We start from the raw sequence: 22,974 nt of genomic DNA, 5'->3' as shown, positions 1-22,974 counted from the left end.
CATTCTGTGAAGTGTTTAAAATTTAATTGCCCATTAGTAAATCATACAGCCTAGCGCTTCCAAAACTCTACAAGAGATGGAAGTCTTCCGGTTTGCTTTAGGGTTTTCTCATTTCCTTTAGGCTGTAGGCTTCAAAGGGAAAGGTCTATGCCATTCTTGTACACCATGCAGTTGGGTAAATAGCTACTTTAATAATATACAGAGTAGAGATTTCATGGCCTTCTCGCATTAATCTTAAATACAACAAGCAATTTCTAGGGCTCTTTTTCCCCTTTTATGAAGTAAGATGTATAGGATTGTACAACGAAGTCCCCAAGAGCTAAACATCCAAGCTACTTAATTTTTTAGCAGATCTCTGAACATGTTGGGGTTTTTTTCACTACAGCTTTCTTTAAAGCCATGTATAGTATGATCCCAGCCTATTGGGAAGGAGGTGAAGTCAGAATCTTTGCTTTGCCTTTGCATTTGGTGACTCTGAAGTAACAAACCCCTTTTCAAACTATATCGTAAACAAAGGAGGCTACCTACCCTAGCTTGCCTCTGGACTTTGGCACTACTACTGCATGTTGCAATGTCTAAGCCTGCCAATCACATTTTAAAAGCTCGACCAAGCAAAATATGTGTTCATAGTGTGCCATGTAGGTTTAAAATAACAAGGAAAGTAAAAGACCAAATGTCACGTAAGAGACAATTCAGTACAGGCTTTAAAATAAAAACATGCATATGCCCCATTCCAGAGAGTGCTACCATCCTTTGAGGTCTTCTGGAGGATCACTTCTGCCTCTTAATGCTGAGAAATCTTCTCAGATTTTAAAATAATCATAGCTTTAGTATGTATTTAACCCTTGTGTGTAACAAAAAGGGAGAAGAACTTTCTGAAACAACAGTAAATTTTACAATCCTTGTTGAGCTGGCTGCCTCCTTTTTCCTTGATGCAGGAGACCTTTTCCCTGCTATTCTGTATTTAGCTTAGCTTCAGGATACTCATGTGTCACCTTTAGGCATATTGCAACAGAAAAGAAGATGCAAAAGCAGATGTGCATTCATCACAGAATACCCAGCAGCTTAGTACTTGTATAACTTTGTTATTGTATAATTAGGGCAGACTATTTTCCTTTCCCCAACAGACCATGTGTTCATACTTTTAGTCTCACTGCATGTTTCTATATGAAACACCTGGTATACAGCTTTTACCAACATTGCAGGAAACACGCTAAAGCAAATATGTAACTTACTTGCTATTTTAATGGCATACAGTCATATCAACTGAATGCAGTGCCTGTACTGTAAACACTGAATGAAGAATATTTAACCTCTAAATAAAATACTTTCAGTAAAGTTGGGAAAAGGATTCCTTTTACAGTCATTTCAGCATACTACAACTAGCAATATCATACAGCCAGTACAACAAAGCAACTAAGTCCCAAAATCTAAGGCTGCCTGAAATGAATTTTCTTTTGCAAAAGCCAGAATTCTGAAGCTAGATTCATCTATCATTAGAATTAAGCTTCTGCTTATTAAAAAAAAAAGTAAAGTATGGTACAATGTATGTCTTAACCCTATCATTTCAGTATCTAATTCTGGTTCGTCATGTCTCCCTGCCTTAAACCAACTCATATTTCTACTCCTAGAAACTATTTGTGAAGTACCTACCGTTAAAGAATTTAAGGTTATTTAGCTGATTGATTTAAATAATCTTTAAATGAAAGACACAGAAAGAGGTACTCAGATACTACATGTAGGATGAAATTCAGAGGTACATTTTAACCTTTCCATTTTAACTTCTGGAGTTATTTTTAACATCTTCAGAAAATACATTCAGTGTGTGGAACATGAAATGCACAAGGAGCAAAAGAGATTACAAAACCCCATTCTCATGGTACCAGTTCTTTCAAAAGCTGCATTTGCAATGGTATCACATTATGGTTGAAAACATTCTGTATAGAATTTCTGGTTAGTCCAGAAATTTTCACGTTGTAATAGAGGACAGTAAGAAGATGCAGAAAGCCTCTACTCCCTGTTAGCATAACACCACTCTGGACTCACGATTTTCAGTAGACAGATGGAAAATTGATGTTAAAGTTTCTACTGGTAAATAGTATGCAACTTTGTCAGAGGGCACAGCCTCACTTTCTCACACACAAGCAGAGCGGTACTCAGAAGACTACTGGGTTGGCTTGTTCCGCTGGCAAAACCTGTTTCCCAGCCCAACCTCCTTCCTCAGCTGCTGCCAGGGAATACTGCCTAAGCTATCTCCCTGCTTCCACATCTGCATTCCCCCAGTTTCTCAAAAATGCTGTGATACCTTATGAAGCTGCTTAAGCTACTGGCACAGAATCAGTTTAGAGTACAGACTACAGTAATATCTAGGAAGATCAGTTAGTAAATGTCTGGGGTCTGACGACAGCTGGTGCACCGCTTCGATTCATATGTGCTTTTCCTGCAAAGAAGTTTTCATACTCATTTGCAGAGAGGAATGTGTATCTTCTTCTTTCCAGGGGAGAGAAAACCCATATGTTCTTGCAAAAGCCACTCTGATACTTTTCTGAAGCACAGCCACTTTGCTCCATTCATTCCTTTCAGTCCTGGTCTTAACCAGGACCACATCACTCTTGTCCTCATAAGAAACTGTTTAAGGTTTCAGCTGGGTTCTTAAGTGAAGAAGTGAACTGACACATTTCTCCTGGGGTCTTCTAGGTCACCATCAGTAACTACTCTGGGACTTCGGTTGAATTTTGTACAAATATCATAACCTTCAAGCAGCTGGGGTCAGATCCAGAGAAACAGTAGGAATTTAGGTAGCTATTCCCCAAAAAATTTTTCTTGCTATTCTTTAATCCTGAAGGCATCAAACTTTTGTAGGTATCCTAATTTTTTTCAAATTGCTAAAATTCCACTTCTGCACACGTCAAGAGATATCCTGGTCTTCATATGGTTTAGCAGCTTGTGGCCTACTTTATAATTAACCTGGAGCAGTGGCTAAAGTAGACATTTCTCCATAGATTATTATGTTCTTCTATCCAAAAAACCCATAGATTATTAAAAAGACGATGCAGTGGGCCAAAGTGAAACAAAGAAAGAACAAAAAACAGCCAACAAATAAGTGAAAACAGGAGAAACCACAGATTTGAAAGACGACTTATTTTAAATTATATTCACATAAAAGTGAAAATCTTACTCAGCAATGGTCAGGAACTGTGGGATTTGATATTAAGTTTTAGAAGTCCTGCTCTGAAAGTGTACATAGGATTTGATTTGGACATGTCAATAGAACGGTAATAAAAATTCCAGTTTTGCAAAAGGATTACAAATAGGAACTTTTTAATGAAAGGCAATTTTTTGAGAGATTACTCTCTTCCTTTCAATAAAGACGTAAATACCACAAAACAAAATAAAGCCAAACAGACTAATAATTAGAAATAATAATAGAGTAACATAAGGCCATGTAATCTGTCTATGACAAACAGCAAATAATTTTAACATAGCTAAATTAGGAAAAACCAGAGAAATAGCAAAGTTAACACTTACAAGAAGTGGGTCAATTAGGAAAAAACAGAGAAATAACAAAGTTAACACTTACAAAAAAAATGACTCAATTAATAAGCCCAGGGCAGAACACCATTAACTCAGTCCTGACCCCAGTTACACTCTGTGTATCATACTAAGTTCAATGGACTGGTTTTGTGATTTTTTTTTTTTTTTTTTTTTTTTTTCCCCCCCCAGCAGAGGAAGAATGATCCTAGACCTGACATAGAAGGACTACGGAGGCAGCACTTACAATCCTTCACCTGTGGAGAGCTGCCGGGCTGGCTCCTCATTACTGGGAATTTAGCAAAGCATGTGGAACAGCAGGAGACAGAAGCAAGGACAGAGCTTGTAAGAGAGACACTCCATCGTCAACAGCCAGCACCGCTCCAAACAATAATAGAGTCATGCTACTCCATGGCTTCTCCAATTTCTGCCAGGAGATGGTTTTTATTACTCATTGGCCTGTAAAGCATAAACATTGGATCAGAGCTACTCTTGCCACCCTTTGTTTCAGCAAGCACAAGCAGGAGTTTGCCACAGTTGACCACTGTACTCACATAAGAAACCAGGAACTGCCACCCTGCCTGGAACACAAGACAGGACAGACCCAGATTTCCTCTCCACTACTGCCTACTTCAGTAGGGAAAACAAGAACTTTGTCCTTTTGTCCTGGACACACAAGAGATAATGTGAGCGGTCTGTTGGCTGAGACTTTTATCTCTGGTAACTAAAGAGTTGCTTGCATCCTGAAGTACGGAGCCTAATATCCTTCCCAAAAAGTTAATGATAATAAATTTTGACAAATACAGGTATTTTGGAGATATTTATTGAAGAGATTTTTGGTTTGTGTTTTGTTTGTTTTTTTTTTTTTAAAAACTTGTTAAGTCCCTTCTTTTCTTTTAAATTTGATTTACTTTTTTTTTTAATTACGTTGAATGTTCTCATGTTTCTGTGTTGTAAGACAGGGAGACCAGACGCATCCGATCTACTTTCTCAGTACTAGTCTATACATCTTCATCTTACCTCCTGCTACAGCTTCCCTAGATGGTAGTCTTTTTGTCTCCTCTTCCTAAAGACAGCTAGAAAACCTCAGTTCAAATCCTTGTCCTGAGAATGGCATTAAGCAGAACTCAACTGAAACCTCCCATGTTCCAGGAGACAGCATCTTAATCCTAGAGCCAGACTAGAATATGACAGCAGCAAGTTTGGAGCTGTTCTATGGTGTATAAAATACAGAAATTTTCCGTGAGAGGAAAGCAGACACACAGGCAGACAGAATGACTCTTTAACTTTGTGTTTTTACTACTTAATCCGAGAGGTGGGACATCTGGTTCCAGGACAGTCTACTGATCTATCTGGATGGGGACAGGCCTGGGGACAGTAGCTATGACTACCCTGTGCCAGAACACCCCGTAGCATTCAACCACTCTTCTGGGGCATGGATTCAAATCCCTCCAAGCAAAGGAGGGAAAAGAATGTGGTTTCTCACATCCTAAGTCAGTGCCCAAACGGTTAGCCTATTGAATGTAATCCTTCTCCTCTGGCATCTTTCTCAACCTACCTCTTCATTTCCTTTGCTTTTCTTAGAAGCACTCCAGGACAAAAACCACGCTGTTGCAGAGCACAGCACAATTTCGCTTTGTCTCCTAGACCATCCCCAGCAAATTACCTTTTCCTGTAGATGTCGTTGCTAAATAACAAACAATTCTTACAAGAGAAACAAAGTTCCTTCCCAAAGTTTGGCATACCCACCCTGGTGAATAGCTGCAATTTATTACACATATTTAAGTGATCCATGAGTCAGAGCAGTAGTACAATGAAACTTCAGTTTTTTGCTGGAGTCAGAGGCGACTACTAGTGAGACTGATTTGAGTTAAAACCATCACAAAATTTGTATGTTTTCATACAAGAGGCAATAGAGAATCTTATCACAAGTCTCTAGACATACATCTGGAAAGAATTATGAGATGTATTTATTCGGTGTGTATTAATGAGCTAATACAGGCATCTTCAGGGATACAGACCACATATTCTGATGCCAGCAAAATAAAACGTGCATTTTACATTAAATTCAAGTATGGGACAAAAAAATTCTGCCTTCCCTAAAGCCTCTTTCTAATTAAGTTAAATTCACATCTTCCACTACTGTAAGAGCCTATGAATTTTACAATGGAGCGTTACAAAGAAGACATGATGATACTTTCATGGCATTCCCTAATCTTCCATGGATTTGTTAAGATCTGTACTGCACACTAAATATGCACTGGATGTAGGGTCTGTTCCCCTGAGGGGGAAGAAAAGCAAGAAAGACCACTTCTTGACAGAAGACCGTGGAGAAAATGATGGAGACTGACAGGTTTCTCTCCCTGGTCTCTTCATATGGACTGCACCTTCTTTTGCAGTACATCCACTGACTCCAGCGCAATCTCCCAGTCTGTTATCTTTCATAAAGGCATAGATTGGTTTCTCTTGCAAATCATCAAGTAGCAATGCTTTTGAAACTTAGACTTAACGCCCTTACGAATCAAATGATATATGCATTAATATTAACTCCTCATACTGCTTTCCAGTAAGACTCATATAAGCTATTTAACTTGAATGCAAAACTTTCCCTGAAAGCCATACTGTTTCTTTACTAGTCCTTCAACCAAGCAGCTTCAAGGTAACAGCCGCTGTTATCATTTAGCTACAACTACTGCACTCCTTGCTCTCTTCAGAATACAGCAAGCAAAAACCCGAATTCAGTACGTCATGGATTTTCGGTGTCATTCCTTGCAACGTAGCATAATACACCCATCCTCAGCACCAACATTGAAACCGGTACAGCCTCAGTTCTGGAGAAGATGCTGATATGCACCAACCACCTTGCAGACAACGACATCACAGGCTTCAGAAGCAGTTGAATACTAACAGCCCTCTCCTTCTTTTCCTTACCGTCTTGACTCCTGTGGCTCAGATGAGAATCCAGCCTGATACTAACCAAAAAAAAAAAATTTGCATTGCCATCATAGAAGATGCAACTTCTCTTCATTCTTCCTCTGCAAATCCCTAGATCAGGATAAGGCTATCCTAGCTTCCTTGTAGCGTGTACCTTCCCAACTCCATCACAACAGAGAAGGATCCAAAGAAGTTCTTTCTCAGCATTCTTTTGGCATCCAAATTTTAAATTAAACCTACAGTCATGTTTGTGATGGAGGCAAAAAATGCTCAAAGCTGGACAGTCAAAGTAAGACTTACGGTCCTTTTGCATAAAGTGCTGTGGAATATCGTTACACTGAGAAGACCCTTTCCAAAAATAAAAGTAAAAATACAGGTCCTAAGTTCCTAAATTGGCATCTCCTTTCCTTCCCTGTTTTCCTTCAACAAACAGAAGCCACTTTACTCTTTGTATCTTGCAACACAACCACTATGAATTTCTTTTTTTACTCCATTCTGTTTACAATTCATGTAGTGCAGTATTCCCATATTGCACCAATAAAGGATAAGATCTTAGAGCCTAACAGCGTGCCAAGTGAAAACACACTACCTGGGAGAGCAAGCGCAAATAATTACTTCATTTTTATTGTTAGGAATAAACAGATTCATACAGATGGCCCCACAACAAAGCCAACCAGAAACAACTGCTTCAGCAAGATCATTCATGACATCTAGCACGGAGACAAGCGATGACCATAGATGTGCATAAGGTCATAATTACAGAGTTTCCAAGACAGATGCTTAGTGTTTATGTTGTTAATGATTAATGACCAAATTGCTTCCTCTTGCACACTGCTCATATGGCATTCTGCATGACTGCTTAAGTTGCATAGGGAGGAATAAAGTTGTTAGAAGAGAAACCTGCTGCCAGTCACTGCTATAATCTGCTGAAGCCTCACCCCCCAATCCATTTCACTGCCCTTCGTTTGCCCTTCCTTCAGGCAGCTTGTGACAGTCCTGTAACAGTCCATGTGTGCAGCAATATAAATTGCTTTCAAGTAACAATTTGCCTTAGTGTGTTTATTTTGCAAACTCCGTCAATTTAAGAATTTTTCCAAATTCTTAACTGGTTTTATAATTTTCTTCAGGGATTTTCTGTAGTGAGTAAGAAGCCAAAGAATATAATAAAGATGGGAGGAAACAAGAAGTGGAGTTGGGGATGCTAAAATTAAACACTTTCCCTACATGCTTTATATAGAAAACTAAAAGGCTGTGAAATAAGTCTTGTCCTCTGTACACAGGGTAGGTGTGCATTTATTTACATGATGAATGACAAATTCAGTCAGCTGAACATAAGGAACATCCCAGTGCTCCCTGCAGTCTCACTTATGCACAGAAGCAACCCTCAGCTCGTACCATCAGTACCAGGGTTCTCTTTTCTGCATTTGTCCTTACTGTACTTGGCAAAGAGAGGGCGTTTCAGGTGTACAGTTTGTAATAATACAGCATTTTTTGAATGTTCAAACACTTCCGAACAGCCGTTTGAGATGACCAGGCAGGTTCTGCTTCTTGCTTGTCTTTCATTTTAATAATCATTTCAAAAGACTTGAAAGATTTCTTGCACAAGTGGGGGGGGGGGAAATGCACCTCACCAGAAATCTGTGCACTCTGGGAAGAATTTGAGCAAGTGTTGGACATACTATATTGGTCTGGATTTATACTTGTCTACTTGTAAAAGTTCTTATTTATATTAAATAGGAAACAAGTGAAGCTAAAGGCCACTGCATAAAACAAGGAACAGATGGATTTTGTTAAAAGGAGCCCAAACCAAAGGACTACTGGACATAGTAGGAAGTACCACCATTTGATGCCTGGTCTATTACATCAATGAGGACTAGATGAACTTCAGTTTCTGAAATTCACAGAAATAATGATAACACATGGATTTCAGACTTCTGTGTTTGTTAAGCGTATGCCATTTAAGTGGAGTTTTCTAAAAGGTTTTCAATTTGGACAATGGTACCTTGTGTTTTCAATACTTTCCTTGTATGATCAAATCAGCTAAACATGCAGGGCCAGGTTATGCCTTGCCCTTAAGCAGATGTGCAGTGGGAAAGAGATATCTCTGCCTGAACTGTACTACCGAATCCAAACATCCTGTAGCTACGTCTTAGCAGGCAGTACTAAAGTGTTACCAACTCAGTCCCATCCCCACTGTCCTGACTGCAAACATTTTTTGATTGATTCATCTCTGAAATCAGTATCACCAGATTTAAAAGTAATAAACTGCAGGGATTGTTGATTAGATTTTTGTCTGAATCAAAAAAAAAAGAGAAGTTACATACATTACACTGTATAAGAACAAATAGAAAAGTAGGACTTTTTTTAATATCCTTTTCTTAAAAATGTGAGTTATTATTTTATAGAAAAAATAATTTGAATATTTGAATACAAAAATAGCTTTTGGACAAAATAATTTACATTTCATAGCACCAGAAAGTGAAATTGATTAGGAATGGAAACAGGCATCATAAGGTCAATTCGCCACCTTAAATTTAAAGTGCTTTATGGTTTTATTGAAAGGAAAAAAAAAAAAAAATTTAAGTGCTGAAGTACTATCACAATTCCATGCTTTTCTCACCAACAGTGTTACTATACATTGATTAACACTTAGAAGTTTATTCACCGAAAGCATTTCATTGTCACAAGCATGTCACTTTCTCTCTTCTTACAAACTGTAACTCTAGTTATTAAGATGGGGGGAGAAAGTGTTACAGGGACACCCATAGCCCTGTTTTACCTTTTTGAAAAAGAAAAAAACCAAAACAGCCTCCTTATAACAAGCAGACAACCTGATCTGTATATTCAATGACAACTATTTTTAGGACAAGCGTTGCCTGTTTGAAATCAGTCAGGAAGCACCAAAATAAGATCAAGTAAGTAAATTATTAAATGTCATTATTGATATCCGCTGATTATATTTCCCATAATAGAAAGAGTGCTCACTTGGAGAAGGGAAAAAAGAAAAAAAAAGAAGAAAATGACTGCATCTTTTATAGTAGTATCAATGTACTGCCAAGACTCCAAGTCCTCTGGTAGAACTAATTTTAGGGTGATTTTTTTTTAAGCTTTTCTTATTCGAGAATTCGAGATTTGTTATTTATTTCAGTGAGCCACATTCAAATCACCACAGCCCAGCTTCCCAGCACAAATGCCTGCACTCATCCTTTAACAAGGATGTCCACTACAATCTTATGTGAAACACGACTGTTGTAAAAATAAGTGCTTATAAAAACTATGGCCAAAGGAATTTTTCCTTGAGCTTTTCAAAATACCAATGAAAATTGCTACTGGAAAGCAAGTAAGCATTATCTTTTAGTCTTTTACATGCAAATATTAAACCGAAATTGATGGTAAAATATGAAACTGAAATTTAATCTCGTTATTATACCCAGGTTAGCAGCTTCCCTCCTCCCCCCCCCCCCCCAATTCAGACTAAAAGAAAGGAGACCAAGAGCTCAAGGAGAGACCCCTAAAAGCATTTAAAAGTTCAAAGAAAGAGATGGGCACCTGGCCGGATTTTCAAAAGCACCAAAATTTTCAAGGGGGGAGGGAGTGAGTTGGCCATCTGGCTCTTAATGCTAAACAGGGTGGGTTTAAAACATGGGTGCTGCATCTTACATAAAACATTCCTCTCAGACAAGAGAGTTTGGCAAGTAACGATCACTCCGGAGCCCAACCGCCGCCGCCACCCCCCGCCCCCCCGCGCCCAGGGCCGCCGGGCTGGTGCGGGGCCGGCCCCGCGGCCCTGGGCGCGGGGGGGGCAGGGGGGGAGGGGGAGGGGGGGCGGCAGGCCCCGGCCCCCCGGCCCACAGACCCGGCTGCCCCCACGCCGCGGGGAAGGGCGGCCCCACACCAACCCCTCCACCTCCGGGGCGGCCCTGAGGGGGTCCGGGCCTCCCCGGAAGGCCTCCCGAGGCGGGTGGGCCGCCGTTCCCTTACCCGTGGTGGAGAGGACGGTGCTGGCGAAGAAGAGGGAGGAGGTGAAGTCCCAGTTCCAGTTGCCCGAGGCGTTGCTGAGCACCGAGACGCCGTAGTTGCTGGCCTCCAGCACCCGCATCAGGAACTGCTCCAGCTGCTGCTCCGAGAGGCAGGCGTGCTCCTCCAGGAAGCGCTGCTTCAGCTTGCTCAGCTCCTGCCGCAGCAGGTCCTCGTAGGGCAGCTCCACCGAGGAGAAGACCACGGCGCCGAACACCAGGTAGAGCAGGTAACCCAGCACCAGCAGGGCGAAGCACCAAGCGGAGCGGTGCTGCTCCACCAGCCGCACGCAGGAGCTGCCCGCCAGCGACTGCAGCATCTTCCCGAGCCGGGGCCGGCTGCGCCCCGGACCGGGCCGCCGAGGGGGAGCGGGGGTTGAGGGGAAGGGAGGCGGGGGAGCGCGACCGCTGGGGCCGCCGCCTGCCCTCTCTGTGGCCGCTGGCTTTGAAGGCGCGGAGCGGCGGTGATGTGGCGCTCACGTGGCCGCGCGGCGCAGGTACCGCGGCTGAGGGACGGCCTGCTGCCGCCAACCGCCCGCCCGCGCGCCCGGCCCGGCCCGGCCCGGCCCCGCCGCCTCGCCCACTTCACGCCTCTGCCGCCGGTTAAAACGGCGTTTTCGCTCTTTCTCTTCCTCGTCACGGAGTAATGCGTGCCAGCGCGAGGGGCCACAGCTAACGCCCAGTGAAGCCCCCCGAGAGCCCCCCCTGCTCTGTGGCGGGGCGGCGTGCGGCGGGCGCCTCGCCGAGATTCCTTCCCCTTTTCACACAAAAGTGCCTGGACGTTTCCTCGCCTCGCTGCGCACCCCCCCCTCCCCGCCCCCTACAGTGAGAAACCCCCAAAACAGCAATTCTTTCCACTGTTGGTTTTTTTTTTTTTTGGTATTTCAAAAGGCCTGGGTAAAGCTGAAGAAGGTGATGCCAGAGAGGGAGCAGTGTGAAGCAGGAGGCAGAATTTCGGTTCGGGGATGCGGTGTGTTCAAGAAGGAACCCTGATGGCAGCGTTAATGTCCTCCCTCAGGTCCACGGGGACTTAACTTCAAAATGGGGCCAGCAGGGGTGCAGTTTGAACCAGGTAACCTCCAGAAGCCCCATCCAAGCTAAATGAGTCTTGTCTTCTGTGCTGCACTCCTGGAGATACTTACTTTTTAATGATACGAAGTACGCGGCCAGTGCTCAGAGCAGTGTCGACGATGAATACAAATGCACTGTCCAGCCAGCCCTCTGTGTGGTCTGAACGAGTGATCTTCTCAAGTTTTACTTCAAACGCTTCCTTCTTCATCCATCTCAAACTCAGGCCAGCAATCATACAGTTAACCCGCAAAGAAGTTCCCCACCACATGAAAAGGAGCAGTGACAATTGTAGGTTCCCAAAGTGTCCCTTAAGGTGACTAAAGGCAGCTTCTGGTAAACCAGAGAGAGAAGTTTGATCCCCTGGTTGCATCCTGCAGGGCTCTGCCACTTCCCTTTCACGTCTCAGCTGATGGAAACTTGTACAGTCACAGAAACAAAGTTGTAGCTTGTAAATTAGAAACTTACTGGATTTGAGCCAGTGAGTTCGGACAGAGTATACCAAACCCGGCAACATATCTTGAGCCGGCAGGTACCCCTCTAAGCTGTAAAATGGGAAAAGAATACAAAAATGAAAGGCACGAAACAATTTTTCATGCTAGAAACTTAAAACGATGTGTCAACATTTCCTTTTATACAAAAGCTACACTGGGCTGTGGGATGAATCTGGCCTGGCAGAACGGCTCATCCAGCTCCTGGCCCATTCCCACTGCCAGCTACAGCTGAGTTGTCCCATGGGCTTAAACACACCCCTCTCCTTGTTGGATGATCAAAATGTAAATGTGTTCATGCATGCAAAAAGCAGCTGCTTGGACGCATGGTCAAATAGCGCACTTGGGGGATGTGATAGGTACATACCTGACAGGCCCCGCAAGCAGACTCTTGATGCCATGCCAGGAGCGCACACGTGTTCTGGCCTACAAATGTGCGTCTGTCATGTGCGTGCATGTGCACCTTTTGCATGCACGTTCGATCATACGACCGGGGAGGGGGTACCGTGGATACTTGGGCATTTTGGTAGGAAGATAAACTTTTCCCCCGCGGCTGAACTCCTGAACTGTTGCAAGGTAAATGCTTCCAAAGTGCCTTCTTCATATATATAAATTGTAGCGCTGGACAGAGGTGCGGCATAATTAAATTAGGGGAGGGGTTTGAAATGAGCAACTGAAGAAAATCTATGCTGTCTATCCATAAGTTAATTGACGGACAGACAAAGGCAGAGATGTCACGTCCCTACACTGCCACTTCAGCACCTTTCATCAGCATCAGTGTATCTTTAAAATGTATTTTTTTGCTGTAAACCAGTGACGTGTTGGAAAAAGGCAATCTAAATCAATAGCAATGACAATTAATAATGGATACTGTCTGAAAGATGTAAAGCAGACAAGCTTTCGAAGGGACTATTCCAAACAAATGTTTTATTGCATTGCACTAAGACAGCAAGCATTTAAGCATCGTTACAGCAAAAGAGGTCAAGGAACCTCATTGACCAATTTGGTATGCTTGGCTAACTCCATCCAATTACTTAATCACTTGTCCCCTCAAATTCCAAATGACTGAGTATCTCCATCTATAATAGAAAAGCCATTTAAAACAATATGTGTGACATACTGGGCTCCATTTTGATCAAGTGTACTTGGTTTGCCAGATACAATAGGTTTCATAATATGATCTAATTTATGGCAACATCTGGTAGGTACAGTTGCATTCGTGATAGGGAATGGGCATGTCTTCGCTATAAAACAATATTTTCCCAACCTTCAAGCCAAATATTTGTTTAAAGGTTAGAAAATGTTTTCCTAAGAACACACCTCTCTTCAGTGGTGATAGGAAACTGTGGCTGGGTAGCTGAACAGTTTTATTTACTGGCCTCCTTCAGTTTTCCATTTTTATGAATCACTCATTCTCTATTTTTAGAAGTCTCTCACACTTGGAGGCTTGCTGGGCTCGAGAGAAAAGGAGGACTCTGCTGAACAGAACCTGCACTGCTCATATAACTCGATTTTTCACCCACAGGTTTTCGGAGGCATGGGCCGGGGGAAACAACAGCAGAGCAGCACAGCTGTGTCACCGAAGCATTCACGTTCTTGCTTCCAAAGCAAACATCTGGACAGTCTGAGTTTTAGCCACCATTGTTTTAACTCAAAGTCCTTAATATACCTGATAATTTAATTACAGATTTAATTGGGATAGATGTGCAGAAAGGTGTCATAATGTTCAGTTTTCTGACTTCAAGTGATCATATTTACCATGATAATACTGTATGTGAGTGCAATTATTTCATTCCAGTTTCATTCCAGAGTATGCTATGTCCATTTTCACATGGCTTTGCTAGTCAAGGATCAAGCTAGTCACAGATTCAGTGTTATGTACTCTATAACAAAGTCACAATATGCTTCAGCAAGGAGTGACTGAAATTCAGGAGTAGGCTGAACAGTCCTTTTCCAGCAGAAGTTTCATTCTACTGTGATCATCCCTCTTAATAAAACATGAATCCCGTTAATAAAGCGTACCACATCATCACATCACTCATCCACTAGCTATGCTCAGCGATGACTGGTCTCCTGCTGCTAGCAGGGACAAAAAACCCACTATTGGTAGATACTGGCACTCTCTATCGCACCAAACTCCCCTCTGAGGTACAGAAAATGCAAGTACAAGCTGCCTGTCTACAAGGGTAGAAGAGAAGACAGACACTCTAATTCACCCACAGAACTGAGATAGAAATCATGTTTGTGTCCTGGGGTGCTAGAAAACCATACAGAAAGTTTACCTCTGCTGCTTGGGGAGGTATGACAACTCTATCACATCACTGGGTTAGCAGCTTCTCTGGCGTTGTCCAGAGGCTGAGAAACTCGTCTCTCGTGCGTAAGAAATATAAGGCCCTCTCAGAGCTGTGTGAATCACATTTTCTATTAGGAGAGGTGAAATGGAAATAAAGATGTTTTGTGTTAATGGTAGCCTATTTTTATCTGAGCGGTTTGGTTAACTAAAAAAATCTTTCATTACTGATACATTTCCAGTGAAATGCTGAAGTGCTCCGAACACTGGAAGACAAGGAGATGGTGGCAGGCTGGAGGGAGATGACAGCCTGGTGGCAGACATGATCAGAGCAGGGGACCGCTGTACTCTAGTCTCTTGTCCAGTGAATGTAATTTGTGATATTAGACAGAAATACTAGTTTTGGTGAAAAGCAAGAATAGTTCCCAAGAATGCTCCAGTGCCCAGAGACTGGCCCATACTGAACAGCATATGGGAAAGAGGAGATTTGATGCTGGGGCTCTGCTGCTCTGATCACTGAGCTCTAGGCCCTGAGGGGGACGAGTCTGAACAAAGGGAAACACCCATATCTGGCACTGTTACTGATATCAAGACTACAAAATATTTTCATCACCAAAAAGAAATAATTGAAGGTCACTCAAATACACAGAGTTTCAAGTTAACTGAAAGGTATTTTTTTTCAAAAGAGCTAGTCTCATGGCAAAATCACAAACAAAATCCTCCATTTTGACATCAGTCTTAGAAGAAAATGTCCTTCCTCTCAAGAAAGTATAAATAATCACACTGAAGAACCTTAAGTCCTGAGAAGCAGGCTAAGTAAAATCAGTTACTAGGTAATACTCGTCCTACCAAACCTGTTCTGCTCTGGCATACCTATAGCATAAGCTCACAGTACAGTGAACAGAGGAGGTGGTGGTAGTGGGGAAGAGTGGGATGAACCAGGACAGTTTGGGAGCCAGTAAACAGTTACGTGCGGAGAACATGAAATAGTATCAAAGCTGTGTCACCCTGACAGCTGAATACTGAATAGCAATAGGGAACCGATTTGTCCTTCAGGGTTTTTCTTCAAATTTGGCATGAGTATAAGTTCATAGCAAGTCTATAAGTTATAGCAAGTCTAAAGTCTGACCGATCTGTCCTAAATTACGCGTACATGAAGAAAGATAGCCATAAATGTAAGACGAATTCACTTGCATTAAGGATTGTGCCACATTTAACTGTTCCCATGAATATTTTTTTTAATGAAACTGAGAAGAAGTAGAATCCTTCATAATTTGCTGCTAAATGAAGGCCGGAATATAATACATTTCCTGTTGTAGAAGAAAATATATCTGAACAATTGTTTCTGAACACACAATTTGTGGGCTTTTGCAAAAGTTAATACGAGGTTGTCTAGTGGCTCTGACTGAATGTCATGCCCCCATGGGCAGGCAGGATGTGGAGTTACAAGAATCACATCTTAGAGGCACCAACACAAACGTAGGTAAGTTGAGAAGCAGTCAGACGGGTTGCCATGTGTTCTGTTTCGGATGGGTAAGGTGTTCTATTTTGGCTGAAGGGAATAATCTAGATTTGGGTCAAATCATGTGAATCTTATAAAAATTGAAACAACACAGCCTGACTTTATAGGAAAAAGTAGTCTTTGAAGAGGGGATTCATTCCCATCTGAATGTGGCAGGACGATGGAGATGCGATGGGAGAGTACAGACATATTTAGGTCTTTAAAATTTATCACCAAGCAAGCTGGTGACAGTAGAAATATTGCCGTGGAAGAAAAAGAGTCAGCGAAGTCTGTGTCCGTGCCATTTCCAATATCCTGCCTGGCTGCATTCTACTTGAGAGGGAGAGGAGAAGGCTTGAGATTTACTGGCTTCCTCAAAAAAAATCATTTTATGCCGTTAACTTAATGGTACAACACTGTCCACAAAGGTTAAGACCACTGATCTGTGATAGCAAAAGAATGAAAGTGCCTGGTTTGGTAGCTATATTTAGGGGAAGGTTTACGTCATGGAGTAGTAGTATTTAGAATCAAGAAAGTTTATATGCATGGTCAGGCACAATTGCTTTCTCAAGTGAGTCATGCCTTGTTCAGTGTAAAAGTAATTTTCCTTAGAGTTGCAATAAGTATTCATATTTAGCCAATGATCTCGTTATCCAAATGGAATAACTGATAGATAACGGTTTTAATAAGATAACCATTTTATGTCACAAAAAGAGTAATTATTTTGTGTACATTTGCTATCAGGTTTACCCAATGGCATTATCCAAAAAGGAACTTGGTCACTCTAAGAGTTATAGGTCCAATGGGGATGAGGGCTGCATATATGTGCATAAATACATGCATTCATATATATACATATATGTTTGTATATAATTATATATAGTGTGTGCTTCCTCAACTTTTCACTGTTAGAATTTCTAAGTTGTGCCATATCTTGGTAGAAAGGTAATTACCCGTGATTTGTAAGATTGTGTTAATGCTGAAGGAATGTAATAGCTCAGGAGAGAGTTCAGGATGTCAACATGACCTTATTAGAGCATTACATTAAATAAAATCCAGTGTTTTAAACAAAGTGACCTTGCCCTCCCAAGTCCTGTGGCAGTCAGCCAGCAGAATCAGTCTTTTTAACCTCTTGTTCAAGATGCTGAAAAGAGGAAAACCAGTTAAGGTACTTAATGCTTTGTACTGAAAATACTTTTATTTCTCTTCCTTCTACTCTGTAGAATTTTTAGTACTTCTTCCCTCTTCTTGGCAGCCTGGTGTTAAAGATGGTTATGGAGGGAAACAAAAGAATGCAGAAGCTGAGGTGGACTCAAACAGCCGTGGGTGTCCAAGCCTCCCTCCTGATTTTATCGCCTCCAGGAGCGATCTTGGTTTTGTCTCAGAGATGTTGTGCTGGTTCTTGGGCACCCAGGAAGTGATGGTGCCAGCAAAGCCCAACAGCTTTCTCTCGGTCACTTTCAAAACACACAGCCCCAGAAAGGGTTACGCACTAAATGGCCTGCCTGTAATTACTTTTTTAGTAGTAGTTAGGCCGTATTTCCACAATTTCTGGTTTTGGTTAATTGAGGCCCAGTCCCAGTCTCTTAGTTTAGTGCTGCCACTGGGGAGTATTGGTAGGTCCTTTTACCTGTTTTAATCCAGTCTGCATTGCCTTAGAGTTTGTGTACTCGTATAATCAATTTTGTGCAACAGGCTGAGTTGGACTTGTGTTACAGCGGGATGTGTAGAAGTAAACCTGGGCCCAGGAGTGGTGACATTTTCACTGACAAGTAACACACCCTCTCGCCCATTCATGGAAAGGTCACATCAACTTGCCAAAATAGCTTTCAGCTTCAGCTCCATTTGACTCTGTTTTCCCGGGCCCCAGCGTGTGTACACAGCACAGCACTGCTCTCCAAGGCCCCCCTGACCTGGGTAATTAGCTCAGGCTGAACAGTGTGCGCACTCGGACTTCTTCATGCACTGGAGTCAGCGTGCTGAAGCCTGGTCCTGACACTAAGCGCTCTTTGACTCTGTGTTGGGCAGTTGGGCCCAGGTGGCTGGAGAGGTTTTTGAAGCTGTTGTTGTTTGTGACAGTGAACTTCTGGATGCCTGCAACCACCCTGGCTCCTATGAGACCTTGTTGTAACTACACATCACCTCCAGGCCAAGTTACTTTGCTGAAGTAGGGAATGGATGTGGCTGCCTGTGTGTGGATCATACAGGGGCCACAAGGCAGGTTCTTACTGACTTTCAGATGCTGTCTATATGCAGCCCAAGAAGTAAGGGACCCTGGAAGGAGTAGGGTGGCAGGTCTGGGAAAGGATCCCTCTTTCCTGCTGCAGCCATAGCTGATAGCTAGGATGTACAGCAACTCGGCCTTTCAGGCTTGGCTACAGCAACTTGGCTTTCTAGACTCCTAGAGAATTTAAATTCTAAAGAGAGACCCAGCTTACAGATCGTTGCCAGTCTCTAATACATAAAACACGCTCTAACCCAGATCCTCAGCTATGCCTGAGAGCAACCCTTGTGTCTGACCTTGGATATTTCCTGAGCTGGATGGATCCTACAACCTGAAGGAGCTTCATGTTTATCTGTAGGCTGGCACAAGCTCCAATATTTTCCTACAACTGTCCTAGCGGGATGGAGAACCCAGGCAACCCTCTTCCCTAGGCACACACTTTGCAGACGCACATGGTGGGGGTGAGTGTTGAGGCAGGCACCCTTCCCTTGTCATTCCTGCAGAGCAAATCCATCTCTTCCAGTGGTCTGTCCTGATATCTCTGAGGTCTAATACCTCTGCACTGGGAGTGCAGCACAAAACAACACACCGTACCAGAAACCCTCAGCCATGGCGTTTATTCCTCATTGCTGAAGGCCCACATTACTACAATGAAGTAAGCAGGAGTTACTATTCACAGATAAGGAAATACAAGCAAAACCATCTAATCTGTGATACTCCCACCTAGCCAGGCTATTTGGACAGGTTCGTTTTCCAGGCAACCCTTCTGCCTCAGCAGAGTTAAATTTTAATAAGTGCCAATTCATTGCCTTGCTGAACCAACGTCTGGAACAGCCCATGGGTACTATTGCCACATGCACCTGCTGTAATGAATACCAAAGCCTACTTCAGTGACCTGAATCTTTTGAAAATTTAGTCCTTTATTTTTATCCACTTAGAGGGAACACAAGCTGCAGTGTCCTACTTTTCCTCAACTGTGTCATCTGACTCATCAATCAAAACTGAATTTGAGTCCTATTTTCACCCACTGACTCTCAATCAACCTAACAAACCCATCAGAGGTACAAAAGGACAATTTTGTCACTCAGCCCAAGATACCTTTGCAAATCTTAAGTGGTGAGATATTTTAAGCTTTAAGAAAATTAGAGTTTCAGCAAGACCAAATTCTACACTTTCCCCTGAAAAGATACATTTGGATAGAAAGAACATCACAGGACAATAGAAAAAGTTCTGTGAAGTAAGAAAACTTTAATATGAGGGGATTTAATGCTATTGGGTGGATTAATTTTTAATAGAATACAATAGTATCATCGTTTTATCCACTTCTGTCAGAGTGCACTGTGCACTCTCATAACTTTTACCACATGTTCATGAGGGCATGTTTGCTGAGAAAGAAATATAAAAACTGTCTGGCCTACAGTCTGTTAAAGAAATGGCTTAAAATGTAAGTTTATGCAGAAAAACCTCAGTTAAAAACCTGACAGTTTTTTTCCCCCCATACTTTCAGAAATGCGTAAAGTGATTAAAAAACAACACCCCCAACCCCTCCACCCTACCCCCCCAAAATGTGTTTTTTCTTACTGTTATAGCAAAACAAGTGTCGGTGACCTGATCCTATTCTGTCTGGCTCATGAGACATATATGGGAAACAATTGCAACATATGCTAGAAGAAGATCATTCCTTTCTTCCTCTTGAAATCTCTTTCCCAGAATCCAGCCTGCTATCCTTCAAACAAGTCTTTAACCTTGCCAGGAATAAAGAATAAAAGACGGAAAAAAACAATTTCCAGGAAAAAACCACATTTTTTACAGTGCCACTGTTTCTCTTCTGATCTCTCACACCTGATTTTAAGACAGAGCTACAAAATACTTTGAGAAGACAAGGCTGGGAACTAACATTTGCAACCCTTTTGAACATTGCCAACTATGTATTCTGATTTTAGGCTGCATTATGATTTTCTCTACTTCCCCCATTTCTTTGTTTAAACTAATGGTACCTGTGCCCATTCTCACTCCTAGTTAAAGCCCTCTTCTCCTACACACCCCACAAAGTGAATTTAGGACTATATTTTCATAAATAGGAAAATGAAATAAAATTAACACTATGCACATTTTTCAAGCTGTCCTTTTGTTAATGAAGTCCTAACATTTCCTCTGTGCAAATAACTAATGATTAAATCTTAAACCAGGCTGCAGAATTGACCATTAGCATGTGTTTTCCAGTGAAATTGATTTGGCGTGAAATTAATTCCGGGACAGCAGATATACAACTTAGTGTTAGGAACAATCTTCCTGACAGGCTTCATGCTTTAGGTGAACCTTGGTTTTCTCTTTAAGTCAACATCAGATCTCTCAGCAACATTAAAAAACCCTCAAAATAGTAATAATTAATATTAAAGTTATAATTAATATTAATCAGATTTATTGCCACAAGGACAATTACTCTTATTACTAAGTAAAGGGAAGTATTTTTCTAGGCAGTGCACAGAGAAGGAAACAGGAAGAAAAAAACCCTAATATTACTGGGTAATAGAATAACTTTTAATATTACTGGTCAATAGGGACAAATAAATTGTTTTCACGTTGTACGGATGTCTTCTATTTCACTACATGTCTAGCTTGACGATAAAATACAAAGGGTTTCATATGCTGTGTGGCTACCACACCACATGAAATGTTTCTTTTGAAAAAGCTGTATCAGTAGAGTACAATTTACCTGTGACGGTGCAAACCAACGTTGGTGAGCAAAAGTTAATCCGCTGATGAAATTCAGTACATCCAAAATCCATTATTGAATTGAAAGGGAAGGTATTGTTTATAGAAGTAGCAGCTCATGGGCTATATGCTCTTCTTTAGTTAATTCGAATTTTGATTACAACTAATGAAACATAAGGCACAGTATGTTCCAAGGAGCCAAAACAGAGAAGAATCAGACTGTAATAAAAGAAAGTTTCAGCAAGATTTTTGTAAGAATGATGCATGGTGATATATATTAAACATTAAGCTTCACTGATATTAAGCATTTAGGTTAGTGCTGAACAGCCCCCTTGGTCCTCAACGGATTTTCAGTCCAGTCGCACAGAGGAAACAAGCATGAGAAGATAAGAAGAATATACATCCAGCAGCTACAGGCTGAATTTTCTCTTGTCAGAATACCAGTAAAGACAAGTCTCCCCTATGCAAAACCAGTGAAAGAATCTTGTGGAGTTGCCTTAATCTTTTTAAGGCACCTAGAAGAGAAGTACTACTTGTCAGCTAATAATAACAACAAGAATCATAGAATGGCTGAGGTCGGAAGGGATTACATTGATGATGAAAATGATGATGGTTATTCCTACTACACAAAACCATAGCAATTAGGTTCGGGGTTGCAAAGAACTTTCTCCTCAGTATGTTATTGCATAATTATATCCTCATGCTATTATCAAATCTATTCAGCCACCAAATTTATCTAAGTTATTATATGGTATTATTGTCCCTTTCTACGTGACACCCTCCTTGCTAATGACGCAGCGTGGCGCCTGAGCCCCCAGTCTCCCACCATTATCCCCCACTACGAAATAGCGCTTATTTTCAGTGTAAGTATCAACAGATGAAAAATCCTTTTGGTGTGCAGCTCTTACCTTCCAGCATAACACTTCTGGGAGAGCTGGCCTTAGCGATTTATTGTGGCGTCCAGGCTGTGGTGGAGATGTGCGACATATGCTGGGGCACCCCAGCTGCTGGCATGCTGCCTCCTCCCGTACGGCAGTATGTGGCCCGTGTATGACTACTTCCCCAGGCAAAGGGGCCAACGGACCCGAAGGAGCGCTACGCAGAAGGACCTGTAACAGCATGGCACCTCAGGGAAGCCAAGCGGCTTGTGGTTAGTTTCCTAAACACCAATTCAGAAACTTGAAGGTAGGCACGCCGAAATTTTTAGGCACAGGCTTCTGTCTGCTTAGACATTCCCATTCATTTTGTGTGATAGATAGACAGACGTTATTTTGGGAGAACAAAATGTACTATTACCACAGGACCGTATAAATCCTGCCTGTCTTCTGGAAAGTTCAGACTGAAAGAAGAGCTGGGTGTAACCATCCTAAAGCATTAAATATTTATGAAAAATATATATCACAGCATTTTACGTACAATTGTGCAATATACTTTTGTGACTTTGCTCCCAAGGTACTTCTTTTATATCTTAAGTTGTTGACAAATGGCACAATGCTTTGCAGCAGGAAAAGCTCTCCCCTCCAGCCCCCCAAATGAACTCCCTAAGATATATTTCTTCTGTTTGATGTTAAAGCAGAAAACTGAATTTTTACCTCATCATTTTATATTGAAATGGCTTTGGTTATGAAAGTAGAATAATCAAGAAAACTATTTTAAATATAGCTTCACCAAACTACAGAGGAAATTACATTGTCTGCTGAGTTTGGAAATCTGTCTATAATTAGATTTAAATGTCACTCCTTTCAGTGCATTTTAGCATTTCTGCAGACTGTAGTTCTTATGAAGTATATGGTTTCAGAGTATAGCCTTCCTCTTATGAAAATTGCGACCCCGTGGCATGCTTTCAGGAGAGCATGTCTTTACATTAGCTGTAAAAGATAATCTAATAGTTGATGCAATTGTTGACTCGTTTCCTCTCATTCCTGTAGCATAATTTGTTACCATTTGCTTTTCTCTATGTATTGTTGCATGCTGTAAGTTTGGGAGGAAAATGATTCTTCTGTAGCTAAGGATAGTACAGAATTTTACAATAAATGTCTCTATGTCATATTTTACAAGTGTTGCTTCTATATATGAAGTGCTATTTACTCCGTATAAACAGTAGTGGAATTTCAGCAATTGTAATATTTTCTTTCGTTCTGTGGTCTTACTATATAAATAAAGAAAAAAGTAGTAGTATGAAAGGTATTTATATGGCTGTGCTT

At 41.6% G+C, this 22,974-nt stretch overlaps 1 protein-coding gene and 1 long non-coding RNA gene across 2 annotated transcripts in view; one reads left to right on the top strand and one right to left on the bottom strand.

Moving 5' to 3' along the window:
* Positions 1–10,949, bottom strand: part of KCNK1 (potassium two pore domain channel subfamily K member 1) — a 33,660-nt gene extending 22,711 nt beyond the window's left edge. Inside the window, exon 1 of the mRNA XM_075146459.1 lies at positions 10,447–10,949. Coding sequence (XP_075002560.1) covers positions 10,447–10,801 — 355 coding nt within the window. The 5' untranslated portion in view covers positions 10,802–10,949. The remainder of the gene's footprint in view (positions 1–10,446) is intronic.
* LOC142080661 (uncharacterized) lies at positions 10,303–16,896 on the top strand. Its single transcript, XR_012673080.1, has 3 exons — positions 10,303–10,702; positions 11,373–11,553; positions 13,566–16,896. It is a non-coding gene; the product is annotated as an uncharacterized LOC142080661 (long non-coding RNA).
* The last annotated feature ends 6,078 nt before the right edge of the window (positions 16,897–22,974 follow it).

Source organism: Calonectris borealis, chromosome 3, assembly GCF_964195595.1.
Source record: "Calonectris borealis chromosome 3, bCalBor7.hap1.2, whole genome shotgun sequence".
NCBI lineage: Eukaryota > Metazoa > Chordata > Aves > Procellariiformes > Procellariidae > Calonectris > Calonectris borealis.
This window is presented reverse-complemented; position numbering and strand designations above follow the sequence as displayed.